Source organism: Ailuropoda melanoleuca, chromosome 14, assembly GCF_002007445.2.
Source record: "Ailuropoda melanoleuca isolate Jingjing chromosome 14, ASM200744v2, whole genome shotgun sequence".
Taxonomy (NCBI): domain Eukaryota; kingdom Metazoa; phylum Chordata; class Mammalia; order Carnivora; family Ursidae; genus Ailuropoda; species Ailuropoda melanoleuca.
The window spans coordinates 105,748,288-105,768,641 of NC_048231.1; the positions used below are offsets into that span (position 1 = coordinate 105,748,288).

The 20,354-nt window shown below is 41.3% G+C and overlaps 1 protein-coding gene across 14 annotated transcripts in view; it reads left to right on the plus strand.

Annotated features, from left to right (window-relative positions):
* The window catches only part of ATP9B (ATPase phospholipid transporting 9B (putative)), a 246,726-nt gene that overhangs the window by 93,585 nt on the left and 132,787 nt on the right, over positions 1 to 20,354 (plus strand). For 13 of the 14 annotated variants that reach the window (XM_034642307.1, XM_034642309.1, XM_034642302.1 and 10 more), the window contains one exon: positions 7,934 to 8,014. The exons of the other annotated variant lie outside the window; for it this stretch is intronic. In XM_034642307.1, the coding sequence (XP_034498198.1) occupies positions 7,934 to 8,014 (81 nt within the window). The remainder of the gene's footprint in view (positions 1 to 7,933; positions 8,015 to 20,354) is intronic. 14 annotated transcript variants of the gene reach the window in all.

Consider the following 20,354-nt stretch of genomic DNA (forward strand, 5'->3'; position numbering starts at 1 on the left):
ACTTTACCCAGTGTAGCATCTCTGTTCTCTAGAAAATTGAAAATTCATCAGTGTGTGTTTTCCAGGCCCTGATGAAGGTGTGTGAATGAGCTTTCCCAAGTCAAACAGACTCTGAAAGAATTTCTAGGGCAGGAATGGGGATGAGGTCTCCTTCTGCCGTTTGGTGCTCTGCTGGCAGGGGCCACCCTCAGTGTCACAGGTGGAAGTGGCAGGTTCTGTGTGGTCAGTGGCCTCCGCACCCTGGAGTCAGACTCGATGGGTGTGTCTTGAACTCAGTAGTTGAAGGGTGTTTCCCGTGGAGCACCATTTTGGTCATGTTCTGAGAGTAAGTTTTGGAGGTTCAGTCATGAGTCTGATCCCTTCCTGTGATTTCAGAAGGACCTCAATCCAAATATTAAATCCCTTTCTGCTCCTGAGATCTGGAGTGGCTTCTGTTTCCTGACCTGATGCACCATAAATTAAGAGAGAAGTTTTTCCCCTTACTCGGCACACCTGTATCCTACGTGACTGCTCCCCTCCTGCCATGGCCCTTCTGGTCGTGTTCCACCCATGCGGCGAGAGCTGGTGGAGAGAACAGAATGCTGAAGGCTGTGTTTGTCAGTGGGGGCCATATGCCTGTCAAAGGCTTGGTAGTCCTGTCTTTAACAGGAGTTGGGGAGGATCACCGGTGGGAAGTGTCTCCACCTCACCATCTCTTCACTTTGTCTTCTGGTTAGTTTCTTTGATTTCCTCTCGTACTTCCTCCTGGGTGGTGCGCACTCAAACTTTTCAGTTCGTTCTGGAGGATTTTGCTGCACTCAGAGCGGGGTGCTTCCTCTGGGGTTGTTATGGTTACCACTTTTATTAGTAAATCAGGTCCAGTAAGTCTCAGCCACTAGAAGATTTGTGTGCTCCCCACTCACCTAGATTAAAGTAGGAAATAAATGAAATATAAACAGCGAAATAGATGTTTTCTAGAAATGGAAGAAGCTGTATCATTTTTGGAATGTTGCCTGTTTTCTGTGAAAGAATATTTTCTTTAAGTGAGAGAGCATGACATACAGCCCACCATTCGAGGCTCCCACAAGCAGAGGAGATCAGACAAGGTAGGTAAATTGGGGTTTCAAGGAATAGAAGAGAATAAATACAAATCTCTAATATATTTTAAGAAATCTGAGGGGATAGTACAGTCTAAACAGAAGCTATGAGAAAAGATCACGTGGAAAATAGACCTCTTAGAAGGACATGATTGCTGAAATAAAAACACATAAAAAGGACTGGAAGGTTGATTGTTTTGCATCTCTGAGAACGTAGGCCAGAGATCGGAAGCATGCATGGATGACTGCCGTTTCTAGCGTGGTCCTTAATACTACCTGTAATCATTTTGTGTGTGTTTTTTTTCACTTGTATTGAGGTAAAATCGGAAGACACTGAATTGCACATAATTCAACTATACACTTCAGTACACCTGTGAAACCATAACCACAGATAAGATGGAAAGTCTGTAGCCCTTGTTACGTGTCTATGATCACCTGTGGTCCTGTCACCATTCGCCAGTGTTTTCATTCTTCTCCGCTGTCCTGCGGCTCCTCACACACCTGCCCTTAACCCCTATCCGCGGTGAGGAGAGGGGGGCAGGTGACGATCCTGGAGAGGGATTCCATCAAGACCCCTGTCCGCTGTGAGGAGAGGGGGCCAGGTGACGATCCTGGAGAGGGGTTCCATCAAGTGGAAATTCCTTCTGTTTCCCACCAATACATGAACAGTATTATGCTTATTGGTGTTTATCTTTCCTCCCTTTGACCTATTATGATGAAGAGTTGTTCCTTCTCCTGTTGAAGGATAATTCTCCCACTGCTGTGGCCTAACACTACCATTTAGAGACCTTGGCCAGCAATCACCTCCCTCTCTCTTCCTGACCCTCCCTCACAGGCTGTCTTTATTTCCCGTGTGGCCCACAGCTCCGGTGTCTCAGACATTTCTTTTACAGTTTTAGGTTAGTTGAATGTATTTAGAATTGTTTTACTTTATCTGTTGGCTTTTTAGTTACACCTCTTTGCATTTCTTCCATAGTTGCTAGAGCTCATAGTATGCATTTAACTAGAAGTGTTGTGAAAAGTTAAAATTGTGTCACTTGACATAAAATGAAAGAACCTTGTCATTGGATGGGTCCATTTACCCTACCTGTCCTTTATGCTGAAAGCGTATTGTGCCCTTTCTGTATGCATCTATGTTTATATGCATTCATATACTTTTTACATGCAGTATATCTGCATATGAACTGTTCCAGTGTTTTGTCTGTATTTTAAGGAAAAATTAAGTGGAAAAACAGGATTTATTATTTTTGTTCCTCACCATTCCTTCCTAAAGACTGAATTTGTACTGGATAGTATTTCCCTTCAATCTAAAGAATTTCCGTTATCGTTTATTGTAGTGTATGTCTGCCAATAGTGAATTCTCATTCTTATTTATCTGGAAATATCTTTATTTCACTTGTTTTTGTGAAGGATATTTTTGCTGAATATTGAATTCTTGGATGACAGATTTTTCCCCCCATAGCACTCTATTTTGTTCCACTGTCTCCTGCTTCCGTTATTTCTAACGAGAAATCAGTGTTATTTTGATAGTCGTTCCCTGCATATAATATGTATTTTTCTCTGGGTATTTTTGAGATTTCTCTTTGGCTTTTTAGCAATGTTACTTTGGGTTTTCTTTTCCTTCCTTCCTTCCTTTTTAAAATTTTATTTGTCTAGGTATTTTCTAGGCATCATGCATCTGTCTGGGCTGTCAACATATTTTGCATATTTTTAGTCATTATTTCTTCAAATAGTTTTACTTCCCCATTCTTTCTCTGCTCCTTCCAGGAACCCAATTGTAAGCATGTTAGGTCTCTTGATACCCTGTCAGTGGCGCTACAGCCATATCCTTTCCAAAATCTTTTTTCTTTGTGTCTTCAGATTCATTATCTCTTGATTTTTCTTCAAGTTTCACTGACTCTGTTCTGTCATCTCCAATCTGCTGTTAAGTTCATCTAATAACTTTATTTCAGATACTGTATTTTTTTAATTCTAGAATTTCCATTTGGTTCTTTTTCCTTAAATATATATTTTTTTCTGTGCTCTGGTTTCCCATTGTTTATTCTTTCAGAGAATATTTTCCTTTAATTCTTTGAGGTGTTAAAATTGCTTTGAAATTCTCATCTCTTAATTCTGATATCTGGTCATCTCCAAAATTAGTCTTTATTGATTGAATTCTTGCCTGAATGTGGATCTTATGTCTTCATAGTTTGGATGGTGTCTTCTGCATTTCTAATGATACATTGTAGACACTCTGGATTGGCTTATGTTCTTCTGAAGAGTACTGTTTTTCTGTTTGGTTTTGTTCTACTTGGCAGTTCACTGGTCTGAAGTCAAACTCCGAGCTCTATCTTCCCTGCAGTTGGGGGTCTTTGTTCACTTCTGTCCGCTGGGCTGCTGGAAATCCACCCCTCATGTGGGTCATGTGGGGTCGGGGTGAGAGGATGCCAGAGTTAGAGCCCCTCTGAGGCACTCTCCCACCTTAGGTCTCCATCTCCCCCATCGCTCTTCAGCTGTTGTGGTTACCCTGTCTTTGGCTTCTGGGTCTTCATGCCTTCAAGTCTGTGATTTTCTAAGTGTGGTAGCCACGTTAAAACATTTGTTCTGAGGCAAAACCAAAATAAAACATAACAAAAAATGAAAATGAGAGCTATAAAAATGGTGAAGTCTCTGTTTTGGGGATCTTCAAGACCACCCCCAGTTTTAATGATTCCCTAGGAAGACCCCCCCCGCCCCAGGACTCAGCACATAGTCCTCCTTATGACCATGATTTATTCGATCATCAGGACTCGGGGCACAGCCAAGTGAAAGGCACTGGGGTGAATCTGGAGGAAACGAGGCGCGAGATTCCGGAGCCCCTCCCAGTGGACTCCCACAGGATGCGCTGCACACCCCCAGCAGCACATTATGAGAACACAAGTGAGATGGTGCCTACCAGGGAAGCGCAGGAGAGACTCATGGAGGCATTCCTCTGTCTGGCACATGCCAAGGTGCCAGACTCCCAGAAGGAAGGAACCAGATGTTTGGTATAAAGCACACTGATTGAATAAATCGTTCAGGCACAGTGAGTCTTTCTTATCTGGGAATGGTGGGAATGCTCCTGAAATCCACGTCTCTATACCCCACCCAAGGGCCAGCCTTTCTTGGAAGCAGGCCTTTCTCAGGTCTGTGTTTCTGTTTCTGTACAGCCCACTGCTTTGGCCAAGGTGTCTTTACAGGAGAAGTGCTAGCAGTATTGTTGTTCTAGGACCTCAATCAGCCGGGTGAGACCAGTCTGCGTGCCTGCTGCCAGGTCTGCCCTTTAGAGGCCCTGGCGAGAGCCCATGAAGTCAGTACCATTCACCACAAAGTCCAAGTGAGAAATCCCAGCTGCCGGATGTGCTCTAGGCCCGGCAGCTCCTTTGAATCTCAAATGCCAATCACTGGCAGCAGGAGGGTTTCCTGCTGGTCTGGAGAGCCTGCCGACAATTGTGAGAAGCAAGGGTGACCACCTTCCTCTGCTCCTCCCCAGTGTTGTGCCACCAGGAGTCCTCACGTTTTCTGCCAATACTTTCAGCTGAAAGGGTTTTATGCAAGAAGCACAAAGCATTTGGAGTGCCTGATTGCTGAGTCGGTTGAGTGCTTGAGTCTTGGTTTCAGCTCAGGTCATGAGATTGAGGGATCGAGGGATCTCAGGGTCGTGAGATCGAGCCCCATATCAGGCTCCATGCTCGGTGGGGAGTCTGCTCTTTGTCTCTCAAATAAATAAATCTTTTCTTAAAAAAAGCACAAAGCATTTTTTACAGGAAATTATTTTTTTCTTTAGAGAAAGAGAGATAGTGTGTGCGTGGGGTAGGAGGAGAGGGGCAGAAGAAACAGGAGAGAGAGAATCTTAAGCAGGCTCCATGCCCAGCATGGAGCCCAATGTGAGGCTTGATCTCATGACCCTGAGATCATGACCTGAGCCGAAATCAAGAGTCAGACTCTTAAGAGACTGAGCCACCGAGGCTCCCCATTCAGTAAAATATTTTTATACAACTTAATCCTGAAGACACATCATGTTTAGGAATTGGTCAAGAGGAAATCTGAATCTTCAAACCATTTCAAAATGGCTTTACATACCCCACCACCGCTTTGTCCCCATCATTTATCTGGGGGAATGGTCCACAAGAGATCATTTACTTTCTGGGGCAAGAGCACTTACTAATCAAACTACCTTACTCTAAGGTGCATCCGTGGAGGAGGAGAGGGAAGTGGGTTCAGGCACGTGGTCCACTGATGCAAACTGCAGTTGATCTGGAATGCCAACCACAAGTTAATAGCAGCCAGACTCTCCCGAGACAGAAGGGGGGTGTCACCAGGATGGTATGGGCCTCCCTCTTGCAGCTTTGGGCAGGGGTCACATGCTGGTACCCATAGCATCTTGATTTCATATGGCCCATCAGAGCATAGGCCCTTGATCGTGGGCAGCTTAATGTAGGTAACCCAGATGGCCCAGCCAGCATCCAGGCTGTTTCAATGGTTAATGTCCCTCCAAGGGGTGTGGATCCTTGCACTTGTTGCAGGTCCCAGCTCTGTTTGTGAGCCTGTTCCTGCATTCAGCTTGGTGCTCATTATGCCATGATTGAAATAGCACTGGCAGACTGTGTCAGGTCCAGCTTAGAGTCAAGTGCAGGCATTTGGGGTCTGTGAGTCCAGGGTTCCAAATGATGTGACTTCCAGGCCATGTTGTGAGAGCTGTGCTGCAGACGCCCCATCAGGCCTGCTCCAAGGAGGGCTTGAGGGCAGGGTAGAGATGGGGGGGGGCGCCTGTCTCTCAGCACACGTGGGAAGCCCACCCTATTCAGACACCAGCTTGGCCCGCCATCCATGGCTTTTACCTTGCTGTGCAGTGAGCTTGAGTCTGACGAGTTCTTATTTGAGTGGCTGCTTTTCTCTTTTTCCATTAGTTTTTTCAGTAGTCACTAGATTGTTGTATCAAACCTGCATTTGTATTGCAGAATTTACCTTAAACTTAGCTGTCTCTTTTCACTTTCCAGTTGAGCATCTTCAGTTATCTTCAGGTGTACCTGGTGCCTGTTGTTAACATGTAGGTTACTAACGGAATGGAAGAGGAATCCTAGTCTTTCTTCAGAGGGCAGCAGAGAGGCTGAAACTGTGGTCAGCATGGAGGCCAGGGCATTGTGGCTTCAGGGTCCTGGGGGCAGGCTGGCAGTGGCCCTGGCGAGGAGCATGGAGCGGGCTGGAGTTCTTTATCTCCTTGTTGATGTGGGTCTTGTTTCAATTTCAGGCCTGTAGTAAGGACAGATATCTTGAACTTCTGTATAGCCTTGTGCTTGTCCAGCTTTCTGATAGCCAATTAAGAATATATTTTTTAAAAACAACTGAAATATCAAGAACTAAAAGACTTCTAATAGTTTACTCTGAAAGGCTCCAGTATAAATAATCTCCATCCGTGGATGTAACTCACCCACTTAGAATATTATTTGTGTCTACATGAATCAGTTTGAAAAATACAGGACGTATTCGGATTATAACAAATTTAGTAGGTCACTACATCCACATGATCATTTGCATCCTCCCCGTGTGAACTCAGGTATGCTTCCTACCTGTGTGCTTTGGAGTTTTGTCTCCTAATGTCAGTTACACGCTGGTCACGTTAGGATGTGTGGGATCACCATACAGAAGAAATGCAAAGTCCCTCTTCCGTGGGCTGTCTAGTGGACAGTGCAGTCAGAATCCCATGTGGGCGTTGGTGTTGTTAAAGTCCACACAGACGAGGAACTTTTCAGTATTATAAATTCTCTGTGATCTCCTGGTAAAGATAATCATGCACCTTTAAAAAATTAAAATTTGTTATCAATACATTTTCACTTACAACATTTAGTAAAATTATATAGTTTTAGAAACTAAAATTTCTAAATTGGCAGACGTACTTTTATAAATATCTTAAAATAAGGTGCTTAAATGTCATCTCTGGAGACTTACTGTTTAAGCATTTGCTGTTTCCCGTGAGTGGGGTGACCTAAACCATTTTTTTCCCACTTCAAAGCTAGTTCTGGGAAAATTGCTGTGATGTGTGATTAGTTTAAAGCCTTCCCATACGATTTTATAAATACAGATCGTGGGGATGTGGTTCAGGCACATGGGAGAAATGCAATATGTTCATGGCTTTAAGGGAGGCAGTTGTTTATAGCAAATACAGTAGCGGTGAGAAGAAAAACATGGAAGTAAATTTAGGAGTTTGCTGAATTGTTTAATAGAACCTATGCAGAATTGTGAGGATTATTTAAATCCCACTAAATTCTTGGGTACCCGTGTAACTTCTGAATACTCAAACACAGTATAACAAACCTCCACGAAGTGTATCCACACCTTTAAACTTGGAATCTGGGACAGCCCGGGCAACATGGAGCTTTTGAGCGTCTCCCTAGTGCTCGACTCACACCTGTCATTAAGTGATAGTCTATTAGAACCAAGAGAAATTGCCACACCTCTGTTGAGCTTAAAAATTATTTCCCTTAGATAAAGAAAGGGGGGGTAATCAGAAGGGGGAATGAAACATGAGAGACTATGGACTATGAGAAACAAACTGAAGACTTCAGAGGGGAGGGGGGTGGGGGAATGGGATAAGGAGGGCACGTATCGCATGGTGCACTGGGTGTTATACGCAACTAATGAATCCGGGGATGTACTGTATGGTGACTAACATAATATAATCAAAAAAAAAATTATTTCCCTTAGTTATCTTCCATCCTAACGTAGTGTTGGCACACAAAATATAGGAAAACCAACCATCACTTTTGGTAAATAACATATGAAAAATCTTGGTGATTGAAAAATTACCAAGTAATTTTGTGTAATTATGTTGTAATTAATTCAGATATTCTGTATTCCAGGACCTTTTCTCAATCAGTGCTTATGTTTATGCTCAGAAGCCACAACTGGATATTCATAGTTTTGAAGGCACATTTACCAGGGTAAGTTAAATCTTTTGTTAAATACTAGTGTATTCATTGTGTATATAAGTTAAAAACAACAAACCTTAAATTTGAATAAATGAAAACAGAAGCTTTGAACTGAAAAGGGGAAGCCTAGAGAATGTTTCAGGTTCTTAAATTTTCCCGCATGCAATCTCTCTGTGGGATATACTCAGTACAGTGCTTTTGTTTAGCATATTTACTCTGGAAAAGGTCCTTCTCCCTGAGAATATTATGAGTCAGTAAGATGAAGTACTTTGACTATTTCAGTGTGAGTCTGGGTAGTAGTTAATATACTGTGATACCCGCATCGTTTCCTGAATCGTAGTGACTGGATGGCTGGTATCTGCTCACGCACAGGTGTGCGCTGCATTTGATCCCTTGCGTGATCCTGGTGTTCTGCTGTAGCTTGAAGCCCCTTCTCCCCGATGACTCCCCAGTCGGATTTGGAGGACTCAGGAACTTTTGATTTTGTCAGCTTATACTATGCTTTATAATACTACTTAAGGGGTTTTAGTATATGACTATAGTTTACTTTTAATTGCTGCAGGCTTCTCTCTTGTTCTCGTACCAGGATTAGCGAGCAGTTGTCATCATTTGAGAAAGCACTTGCTAATGCCGGGTAATGAGCAGATTATGGGGATGTAAAAATGAGGATGCCTGTGGAGGAGATGGTCATTGCTTTGTAACTTTATTTTTACGAGTGCTTCAGTAACAGTGTGTTCAAGGTGTTCATGGAACCATGAGGAAAATGAGGCAGTGTATAATGAGTTCTGGAGAAAACCAAGATCTTTATATGTTTTTGTAAAAGTGTTTATGAAAAAAGCATCTTCTAATTAAAGACAATTTAGCATATTTGATAAAAAAGCCTTACCAAAGGGCTTCCTCAGTACGATAAGTTAAGAGTTATTAACTTAGAGGGCACCTGGGTGGCTCAGGTCATGATCTTAGGGTCCTGGGATCGAGTCCCGCATCAGAGAGCCTGCTTCTCCCTCTCCCTCTGCCTGCTGCTCTGCCTGCTTGTGTTTTCTCTTTTTCTCAAATAAATGGATAAAATCTTAAAAAAAAAAAAAGTTATTAACTTAGCCACTATTAATATTTTGGAATATTATTTGCTTTCTTCCTTTCTGTTTCACAGATTTATATTGCTTATCACTTGCTAAGAGTTAGAAATGTCTGCTAGACAATGTGTGGAATCCCGCTGAAGTCAGTGCGAGGGAGCAAGAGTGTGGCTGAACACAGCCAGGCTGCAAAGCGCAGTTCACACAGTGCGTGTCTGAGCGGGACAGTGTGTGACTTGTGTGCGTGGCCGAGTGTGTGAGACTGTGTGTGAGTTAGTGTGCAGGTGTGGGGAAAGGGTAGCCAGGCTCCATCCTGAAGGTCCTGTCGGAGGAAGGAAGAAGCCGTTTAAGGATTTTCAGCTTAGACGAGAGATTTTAATAATTGATGTATGTAAAAGAGTCCTCTAGACTTCTGGTTTGCTTGGGATGTAGGCAGTCACCTGAATTTGCTGCCATCCCCACTGCCTCCCCAAACCGTACAGGCCAGGTGTGGGAGTAGCTCGGGCTACCTGTAGGTCGGTCATGCACGTAGCACGCACGGGAGAGAGAAAACACTGTGAGCTCCAGTTTCTGTGAGTGAGGAAAAGTGTTCCAGAGGGCACAGTCCCCTCCAGAGCCAGGAGAGGAGGACACAGGAGTTTGTCTTGGGATTTGGACCTGATCGAGGCCCTAGAGTTCACTCAACCTCCCTTGACCTCGTGTGAATTACTGCACGTTCTTGATCGGTGCTGTCCAGCTGCCTGGCCTTCCAAGGCCTCTGTTTGCTCTTGCTAACAAGATTTTATTTCACTCCTCTTAAATACATACTCATAGTGGGTTCTGGAGTATTTAAGGAGAAAAAGCTTTATTTTCGTGTACATCTTTCAAAAAGGAGGAAAGGAAAAACCATGCTAAATAACTGGTTTTGTAACCGGAAAGTGGAATTCATCAGTTTAGTTAGGGGAGTATGAAGTGAGCATTTAAAGAAGTAGTGTGCGTATGCTCCTTTTCTAGAATGTGAACCTCAAAGGAGAGAATACATATTGTATAACAGCATAAGTAATTAAATCAGAATCAGAGCAGATTAATTCAGGTGTCCTGTGGCAATACATGTATTATGTATTCTAAGTATGCACATGGTGAATAGTGTCTGCTTCTGCCTAACCCTAACCTCAGCTGCTCACCATGTGACATTCCGAGTAATATAAACGATTCATGTTACTATTATTGATAGAATTGGATTTGCTTATTGTTCAGGAGCTAGCAGTTCTCCTTGAAGTTTAGAGTTTAAACTGTAGCCAGTTTTGAAATACTAGCAATGTTCGTAGGCCTTTAACATTGCCTTCCCATTTAATGTTCTTTATATGCACTTTCTGCTGTCATTTCTTCTGCAAATCACAGCACACTCATCATTGTTCAGGTCTTTTCCAATCAAAATACTCCCTTTCTAAAAAGCAAACCTCGATTTGTTAAGTGCAGTGCACTATTGAGAAAACAGCTTCAAATGGTGACATTTTGCTTTCTCCCTCCCCAGAGCAAATTTCATCTTTGCAAACTGTGTAACATTAAAGAGAAGGAAACCCAGAGACAAAGTTCCTGAGAGATAATTTCTTTCCCATCTTCCCAGTCTTTATTCTGTACTGTATGAGATTGGTAAAGAGCTATCTTTTACAATAATTTTCTTGATACTAGAAAAAGTTTAATGTTTAAAGTCCATCATTGTTATTACAGAATTGAAAAGTAACTGTGCAGATACTGTGTGTTCAACACATAATTGTGCTAGAAATAGACAAAATGAATTCACATGATTAAATAGTTGTAAAAAAGTAATGGGAGAACCAACTTAAGTTTCTAAAACGAAATTGTATTGAATCTTTTATTTGCAGTTTAGAAAGCCTTGTAATATGTGTATATTTACATATTTTCAAATATTTTTTTAATTTATTTTAGCAAAAGAGAGAGCACAAGGGGGCTGGTGGAGGAAGAGCAGAAGGAGAGGGAAAGAATCTCAAGCAGCCCCCCACTGAGTGCAGAGCCAGACGTGGGGCTCGATCTCATGGCCCTGAGACCATGACCTGAGCTGAAATCAAGAGTCGGATGCTTAATCAACTGAGCCACCCAGGCGCGCCCTCATGTGTATTTTTTAATGCCTTATTTTCTTGGAGTTTGACACAGTGGGAAAATGTTGTACTAAAGGATATGTGTGCATTAGTAATGTTTAAATGTCCATGCACAGGGACCCCTAGGAAGAGTTTCAGGCTCATAAAATCACTCATTTGTACTTTTGTGGTCATGTGGTGATGGGCAGCTGCAGGCAGGTCGGCCTAAAGGAGTGGTTCAAAGGCGTGCCGCCGAAATAGGACAGCTTACAATAACAGCAGACTGCTGGCTTCATGCGGAGTGCAAAGATAAGGGGCACTGGAAAGTAGAGGGGAGCTCCACTGTTTCTACTCTTTGATTTATTCACTTCCTGGGCAGGTATGGGCGCCTATGCTGTGTGAGGCGCCCAGAAGGTCTAGCTTAAAACCATAGTTACATAGCTCACAGTCTGGGGGGCGGGTAGAGAAGCATGGAAATTGCCCCAATACATGAAAATAATTCATTTCATATTAGAGAATCATTTAGTTTGTTTCATACTTTAAATGATAAGTGTGTGCGTCACACTTTATCTGGCAGGATTTTTTCAGATTATATACTCCGTTTGCTAGGTTGTGGCTGTAACTCCTAGGTTAACATACAGTTGAAAGATAAGCCATGTGGACCGTATTTGGGAAATAGGAGTGAGTTTACATAGATTGTTCTGTCTGTCCAACAGTGTCTGTCAGAGTTGGATTCTAAGAGCTTCTCTCAGTGCATCAGAAATGAGACAGTTCAGGTATAAATAAATTCAAGTACAAAACAGTTGATGTATAGAGGGATTCTGTATTGTAAAGACTCCAGTGACGGTGTGTTAGCTGCTTTCCGGGAGCTTGATCTGATGCCAGCGGTGTTCTAAGACTTGTAAGGATGTGATTGCCACTGGTGTAAAGCTGTATAAAATGCAGTGGTTAAAAGTACTACAAAGTGTGATAGTCTTATCCTTCTGATGGAAACACTAATGTTACTCTTTTGGCTCTTCTTTCAAGTTATTTTCCATTAACACATTTTTATTGGGATAGTGTAAGCCTGATTTTTTTTTTTTACTTAAAAAATACTTTTCCTTAGTATTTTGTATATCGATGGAGCTGTGTGATTGTCGGTAGTTTTTCCAGCTAAACCTAGGAAATGCAGCAAGGTGTGTAGCGTATTTTACCTCACAGCTGTAACTGAAGCAGTAACTTTGGGGAGACTGTAAGATGAAGAAGAAAACGTGAGTGTCTCCAGAAGCAGGGCGTGGGCCGACGAGGCAGGTGGCGTCCATGGCCCATAGATCCCTATAATCACGGGCCATCTGTGGAGCTCCTGGATTCTAAGACCCAGTTTAAGAACTGTATTTAGAAGACTTCCTTTTCTTTTCTGTTCTTTGATACCATTGCACCTCTGCCCGCCCGTGTGTGTGCCTGTGGCGCACTGTGTGTCATCGTGTGTCCCTTGTTGGCTCTTGCACTAGACCAGTGGCGGCTGCGGTGAAAGGAGGTCTCAGCTCTGCTCGTGGCGTCAGTTTCTAACACAGGCTGTGGGCTGTGCTTAGGTACCGGGTACATGTTGGAAAGAGTAGAATGAACTCTCCTCTTCCCACAGGATGTACCTGAGGCGCAGTTAAATTAAATCCCCTCTCTGTTCTTAAAATGGGTTGATTTTTAAGAAACAGCACTCACCTGTGTTTTGAACACCGAATGGCATTGCCTGTCTCATCTGTCGAGTGGTAGCTTTTTTTTTTAGGGTGCTCTGACGGCATTGTGAGGGCAGATGGGTGTGGTCTGAAGAGTTAACTGCTGACCGACCAGTGCTCGGAATGCGAGAGGCTGAGCAGCGGCTGCCCCTGCTGTCCCACGTCCACCGGCAGCTATGTGCCAAGTCCTTCCCTTGAATTGTTTAAATTATAACATTGCACCTGATCAGTACTTATAATACGAGGGAGATATTTTGGAAACTTGTCTGGTCTGGTTTAGATTAGTTGTGCCTCACAAGTAAATCAGAGGACCAAATATCTAGCAAGTATCTAAGTATTCAGCAAAACGGCCAGAATTTATATCATTTGAAAATGATCTGATGACGGTGCCTGGGTGGCTCAGTCGGTGAGGCGTCTGCCTTCGGCTCAGGTCATGATCCCAGGGTGCTGGGATCAAGTTCTGCATTTAGGTTCCCTGTTCAGTGGGGAATCTGCTTCTCCCTTTGCCCTTCACCCTGCTTGTGCTCTCTCTCGCATGCTCGCTCTCTCTCTCAAATAAATAAAATCTTCAAAAAAAAAAAAAAGAAAAGGAAATGGTTTGATGAATGAATGGAAAGAAAATGCCAGTAGCACAGACCTGTTTCTTACATACGTTAGAAAATTTCAGTTTCTTTCCTCCTTTCCAAGTTACTTTTATTTCTCTGTGACCTTAAAATACAATTCTCCATGGAGGAGGCATTATAGAGGAGAGACTCATGCCAGGACAGTGAAGGGTTTGGTACCTCACAGACACTTAGAGGCAATATGCCGCCACACTTGAAATCTTTCCTGGATTACTTCCGGGGGCAGGGCTCTGGGCTTTTGTAATTCTCTGTTCTAGAAACACTCCATAACCAAAATTGCAAGAATGCTGTGTAGACCATGACTTCAGATCAAGGTGAAAAGTTCACAGATTTGAAATACTTTTGTGTTTAAACATACATGTTAAAATCTAAAGACAAAACTAGAGCGTGCGTTATTGATTGCTGTTGTGATAGTGACGTGTGGCCGTGCTTGAGATCTGTAAACAGTAGTTTGTAACATACAGCTTATCTGTGAGCTTTTTTTAATGAAAAATACCTAGTGTAATAATAATTTTAAAGAAAAATACAAATGTTGCCTTTATAGAGGTAGATACAGTTATGTATTAGTTTTAAAATATTCAGATACACTTTTTTCTCCGGTGAATGTATATATATGTACATTTGAAAAGTGTAACCCTTGTCCTTAGCAAAAGGCAAGGAGAGGGTATTAATATTCTATAATAGCTACTAAGTAGAGGTTGATGGGTTAATGTATAATTTACCTTTGATAATATTTTATACTTTTCCAGGAGTGCTGTGGTGTTATTAAGTTACATATTGGAAGATATAATGTTAGTTTGCTGCCTGAAAAAATTAGAACATATAGTGGTTTAATGCAAATATAAAATTATTTTATTTATATTAGAGTTGAATATCTTAAAAATGAATTGATTAAAGGCATTCTTTCCACTTATAATTTCATTTTTAAAAATATTCCCATAATCTTTATAATTTTTTTCATTTTGTTATGGTAAAATACCCATAGCATAAAATTTACCGTCTTAAACGTTTTTAAGTGTGTAGTGCAATGGCAGTAAGTACATTCATTATGTTGTGCGGGAATCACCCCTGTTCACCTCCGTACCGTTTCATCTCATAAAACTGAAACTCTGCCCCAGTTAAACACTCACTCCCCCTACTGCTCCCTCCAGCCCTCGGCAAGCACCATTCTCCTTTCTGTCTCCGAGATTTTGTTGGCTGAGTACCTCCCGTAACTAGAGTCGTGCAGTATTTGTCTTACTGCGATTGGCTTGTTTTACTTGGCGCCATGTCCTCAAGGATCATCGGCGTTAGCAGGTGTGGTAGACTCAGTAATATTCCATTAGATGGGTAGGCCACAGTTTGCCTATCCATTCATCCATCCATGGGACATTGGGTTACTTCCGTGTTGTAGCTATCATGAATAATTCTGCTACCAACATGGATGTACAGATATCTCTTCCAGACCCTCCTTTCCGTTTTGGGGGGTCTATACCCAGAAGTGGAATTTCTGGATCAAATCCTAATTCTGCTTTCAATTTTTGGGGACCCGCCATACCGTTTTCCACAGCGGCTGCACCATTTTACATTCCCACCAACAGTGTGGAGTCCTGTGTCTCCACATCCTCCATTTTCGGTTTTCTGAAAACCGAAACCAACCATTAGTTGGTTTTTCTGACTGTTGCCGTCCTCATGAGTGTGCGGTGGAACCTCACTGTGGTTTTGTTTGCAGTTCCCTAATGATTAGTGATATTGAGCATCTTTTCGTGTCTTTTTTGGCCATTTTGTATATCTTTGGAGAAATGTCTCTTCAAGTCTTTTTTCCATTTTTGAACATTTTTTTGGCGGTGGTAGTGGTGAGTTTCAAGAGTTCTCCTTATATTCTGGGTGTTAATCCCTTATCAGGTCTATGATTTGCAGATATTTTCTCCCATTCTGTGGGTTGTCTTTTTACTCTGGATAGTGCCTTTTGATACACACAATTTAAAATTTTCATGAAGTTCAATTTGTCTGTTCTTTCTCTTGCTGCCTCTGCCTTTGGTGTCACATCCCAGAAATCACTGCCAAATCCAGTGCCTTGAAGCTTTTGTCCCATGTTTTCTTCGAAGGGTTTGGTTATTTTACGTCTTACATTTAGGTCTGTGATCCATTTTGAGTTATTTTTATATGTGGTATTAGGGAAGGGTAACTTCATTGTTTTGCATGTGGATATCCAGTTTTCCCAGCATCATTAGTTGAAAGACCCTTTTCCCCGGTTTAAGGTCTTGGCACCCTCATCAAAAATTATTTAACCATATATGAAAGTGTTTGTTTCTGGGCTCTTCATTTTATTCCATTGGTCTGTATGCTTGTCTTTATGCCAGCACCACACCATTCTGATTACTGTAGATTTGTAGTAAGTTTTAAAATCAAGAAGTATGATTCTTCCAGTTTTGTTTTTTTGTTCCTCCAAGACTGTTTTGGATATTGGGATCCTTTGGGATTCCATATGAATTTTAAGAGGGTTTTTCTGTTTCTGCAGAAAATGTCATTGGGATTTTGATAAAGGATTGCATTGGATCTGTAGATCACTTTGGATAGTCTTGACATTTTAACAATATTAAGTCTTTATTTTTTAATCACAAAAGCATATGGAATATTTGCTTTTTCTGCATTAGTTGAGATGATCATGTGGATTTTTTTCTTCATTCTGTTAATGTAATTTTTTATACTGATTGGCTTACATGTTGAACCAACCTTGCATTCTGCTTGGTCATAGTGTATAATCCTTCTAATATTTTGCTCAATTCTCTTTGGTAGTATTACAAGATTTTGGCATCAGTGATCATAAAGGATGTTGATCTTTAGTTTATTTTTCTTGTCATGTCTTTGTCTGGCTTTGGTATTGGTTGTGCTGGGTTTATAGAGTGAGTTAGGAGATGTCCCTTCTCTTTAATTTTTCGGAATAGTTTGAGAAGGATTGATGTTAGTTTTTCTTTGCATTTTTGGTAGATTTCACCAGTGAAGTCATTGGATCCAGGGCTTTTCTCCATCAGACTTTTTATTATTGATTCAAACTCTTAACTAGATGCAGGTGTTTTCAGATTTCGTATTTCTTCATGATGAGTCTTGGTAGGTTTTGTGTTTCCAGAAAGTCATCCATTCTTCCAGTTTCTTGGTGCACAGGTGCTAATGTATTCTCTTTTAATCCTTTTTATTTCTGTTGAAGTGTAGTGATTTTCCTACTTTGGTTTCTGAATTTAGTAATTTGGGTCGTCTCTTTTTTTTCTTAGTCCAACTAGCTAAACGTTTGCCAATTTTGTCGATGTTTTCAAAGAACGAACTTCTGCTTTCATTCACTTTTAGGATTATTTTCCTGTTCTGTATTTCATTTGTCTTTGCTCTACTCTTTATTTTTTCCTTTTTTCAGCTAGCTTTAGGTTTATCTTAGTCTTCTTTTTCTAGTTCCAAAGTTGTAAAGTTAGGTCATCAATTTGAGATCTTTCCTCTTTTTTAATATAAGCATTTATAGCTATAAATTTCCCCGTTAGCACCACTTATGTTGCACCTCACAAGTTTTTGTAAGTTGTGCTTTCATTGTCATTTGTCTCTAAGTATCTTTTAATTTCCTTTGTGATTTCTTCATAATCCATTGGTTGTTTAAAAGTGTTTAATTTCCACAATTTTGTGAATTTTCTGTTATTGATTTCTAACTTTATCTCATGGTTGGAGTAGTTACTTTGTATGATGATCTGTTTGGGGCTTAGTTTGTGACATAGGCTCTATCCTGGGAAATGTCCCATGTGCACCTGAGACGAATGTCTGTGCTGTCTTTGGGTGGGGTGTTCTGTTTGTCTATTAGAGCTAGTTGGCTTATTTTGCTAAGTTTTCTTTTTACTTAGTTCTGTCTGCTTGTTCTAGCCATAATTGTGAGTGGAATATTAAGGTCTCTATTACTGTTGAGCTGTCTCTCCCTTAAATTCTGTCCGTTTTTGCTTCGTATATTTTTATAGATTTTCATTAGACGCACAGTTGTTTATGATCCTACCTTCCTGACGTATCGAACATTTAATTATATATAATTTCTCTCGTAAGCTCTTTTGGTGTAACATTTAATTTGTCTGATGTTAGTATAGCCACACCTGCTCACTCTGTTTACTATTCTCATGGAAGATCTCTTCCCGTAGTTTCACTTGCAACCTCTCTGTCTTTGGATCTAAAGTGAGTCTCAGCATCTAGACAGTATATAGTTGGATCATGTATTTTTATCCATTATGCCAATCTCTATCTTTTGATTGTTGAGTTTAACCCATTGATACATTTGTTTTAAGATTTTATTTATTTATTTGACAGAGAGACAGCCAGCGAGAGAGGGAACACAAGCAGGGGGAGTGGGAGAGGGAGAAGCAGGCTCCCAGCGAAGGAGCGTGATTTGGGGCTCGATCCCAGGACTCTGGGATCACGCCCTGAGCCAAAGGCAGATGCTTAATGACTGAGCCACCCAAGCGCCCCAAACCCATTGATACTTGAAGTAATTACTTAAAAGAAGGGACTAAACTTCTGTCATTGTTCAGTTCTCTGTGTGCCTTATAGTTGTGGTTTTTTTTTTTTTTTGGTCCCTTATTTCCTACATTACTGTCTTCTATTGTGTTTAGTTGGTTTTTTTAGGGAAATGTTTTAAGTTTCTCATTTCCTTTTGTGTATATTCTATAGCTGTTTTCTTTGTGGTTACCATGGGAATTACATTTAACATTCTAAAGATGTAACACTTTAGTTTGAATTTATACCAACTTAAGTTCAATAACTTACAAAGGCTCTGCTCCTTTATAGCTCTGTCCCCACCCCTTTTGTTTGCTGATGTCACACAATTACATCTTTATATGTTCTGTGCCTAAAAAGGTAAATGAATAATTCTTTTAAATGCACCAGCCTCTTAAATAATGTAGAAAACAAGATTTGGAGTTACAAACCAAAATTACAACAATACTAGGTTTTATGTATTAGTCTGTTAAGTCATGTAGGGAACAAAAAATGCAGTTATAGACCGTTGTGACAATAATACTTGCTTTTATAATTGCCTATGTACTTACTGTTCTTGAGATCTTTATTTCCCTGTGTAGTTTCGAGTTACTGTATCCTCGTCTTGCACCTGCAGGACTCCGTTGAGTGGTTCTTGCTGGAAAGGTCTAGTGGTCACATACTGTCTTAGCTTTTGTTGGTCTGGGAATGTCTTGATTTTACCCTGATTTTTGAAGGACAGTTTTGCTGGATATAGGATTCTTGGCTGACATGGGGGTGTGTGTGTGTGGAGCACTTTGAATATCCAAGCACTACCTTCTGACCTCCAGTATTTCTAATGAGAAATCTGCACCTAACCATGGGGATCCCTCGTATGTAATGCTTTGCTTCTCTCGTACTGCTTTNCTTTCAAAATTTTTTTTTTTTTTTTTTTTTTTTTTTTTTTTTTTTTTTTGGTCAGATTTATTTATTTACATTAGAGAAGGAGAGAGCACGTGATGGGGAGGGGCAGGGGGAGAACGAGAGAATCTCAAGCACACTCGTGCTGAGCACAGAGTCCAATGCCAGGGGTCAGTCTCATGACCTTGAGATCATGGCCCAAGCCGAAACAAGAGTTGGACACCTAACTGACTGAACCACCTGGGCGTCCTTGTCTTTGTCTTTTAAAACTTCTATTATAATGAGTCACTATGTGGGTCTCTTTGAGCTCTCCTTCCTGGGATTTGGTTGACCTTCTTCACTGTTTACATGCATGCCTTTCATCAGGTTTGGGGTGTTTTTATCCAGTACTTCTTCACATGTTTTCTCTGCCCTTTTCACTCTGTCTTCCCCTTCTGGGATTCCCACAATACATATATTGGTTTGTACCCTGGTATCCTGCCCTCCCTCAGACCCTTTTAATTTTCCTCCACCTGTTTTCATTCTGTTTCCCAGACTTGGTCGTTTCCATTGTTCTGTGTTCAGGTTTGCTGATTCTTCTGCGGGGTTAGATCTGCCTTGAATCTCTTTAGAGAAGTTTTCATTTCAGTTATTGTACTTTTCAGCTCTTGACTTTCTTCCGGTTTCTGTTTAGGTTTTCTATCTCTTTATTCGTATTTACATTTCGTTCACACATTGTTTTCTTGGCATTCTCCACATCTTCATTTTATAGAACATCCTTAATACTTCTCTTTTAAAGTCTTTGTCTAGTGTATCTGACATCAGGTCTTTTTCAGGGGTAGTTTCTGTTGATTGATAATTTTCCTTTATATGGGCCCTACTTTTTTGGGTGTTTTTTTTTTAATGCCTCTTTATTGTTGAACACTTTTTTTTTTTGTATAATAATGTGATAACTCTAGAAGTCAATTCACCCCCTTCCTCAAGGTTTACTGGGTTTTTAATCATTATATTTATTTATTTATTATTATTATTATTATTATTATTATTATTATTATTGACTCTGTGCCGGGTTATCAGTCTTAGGTGTGCATCTGATGTCTTTTCAGGTCTTTTCTGAGCTTTTTCTTGGGGACGCACAGTCACTTTGTGTTTTTTTCCATATGTGCAGTTGTTTTAGAATGTTCTAGTGTTTAATGTCTGGCTCCCAAAAGGGGGGTAAGAGGGCGCTCGCCCTCTCGATGCCCTTGAAGTCGCTGGAGCTGGAGGGGCGACAGCACGGGCCGCCAGCCTGTGTGTCTGCACCTGTGTGATCAGAAGCAGCCGTCAGTGATGAGAGCATAGGCTCCTGCTCTTTGGAGGACGGGGCCCTTTCTGCCCACCTGGCGTCTGCGGGCTGCTCCAGAAGCAGGTGCACAGCTGCCTGCCGCATGGCTGGGTAGCTGCAACTGCGCTAAGAGCTAGAAGAGACCAAACTGACTACTTCCCCTGGACAGTTGCAAGCCTGCAGCAGA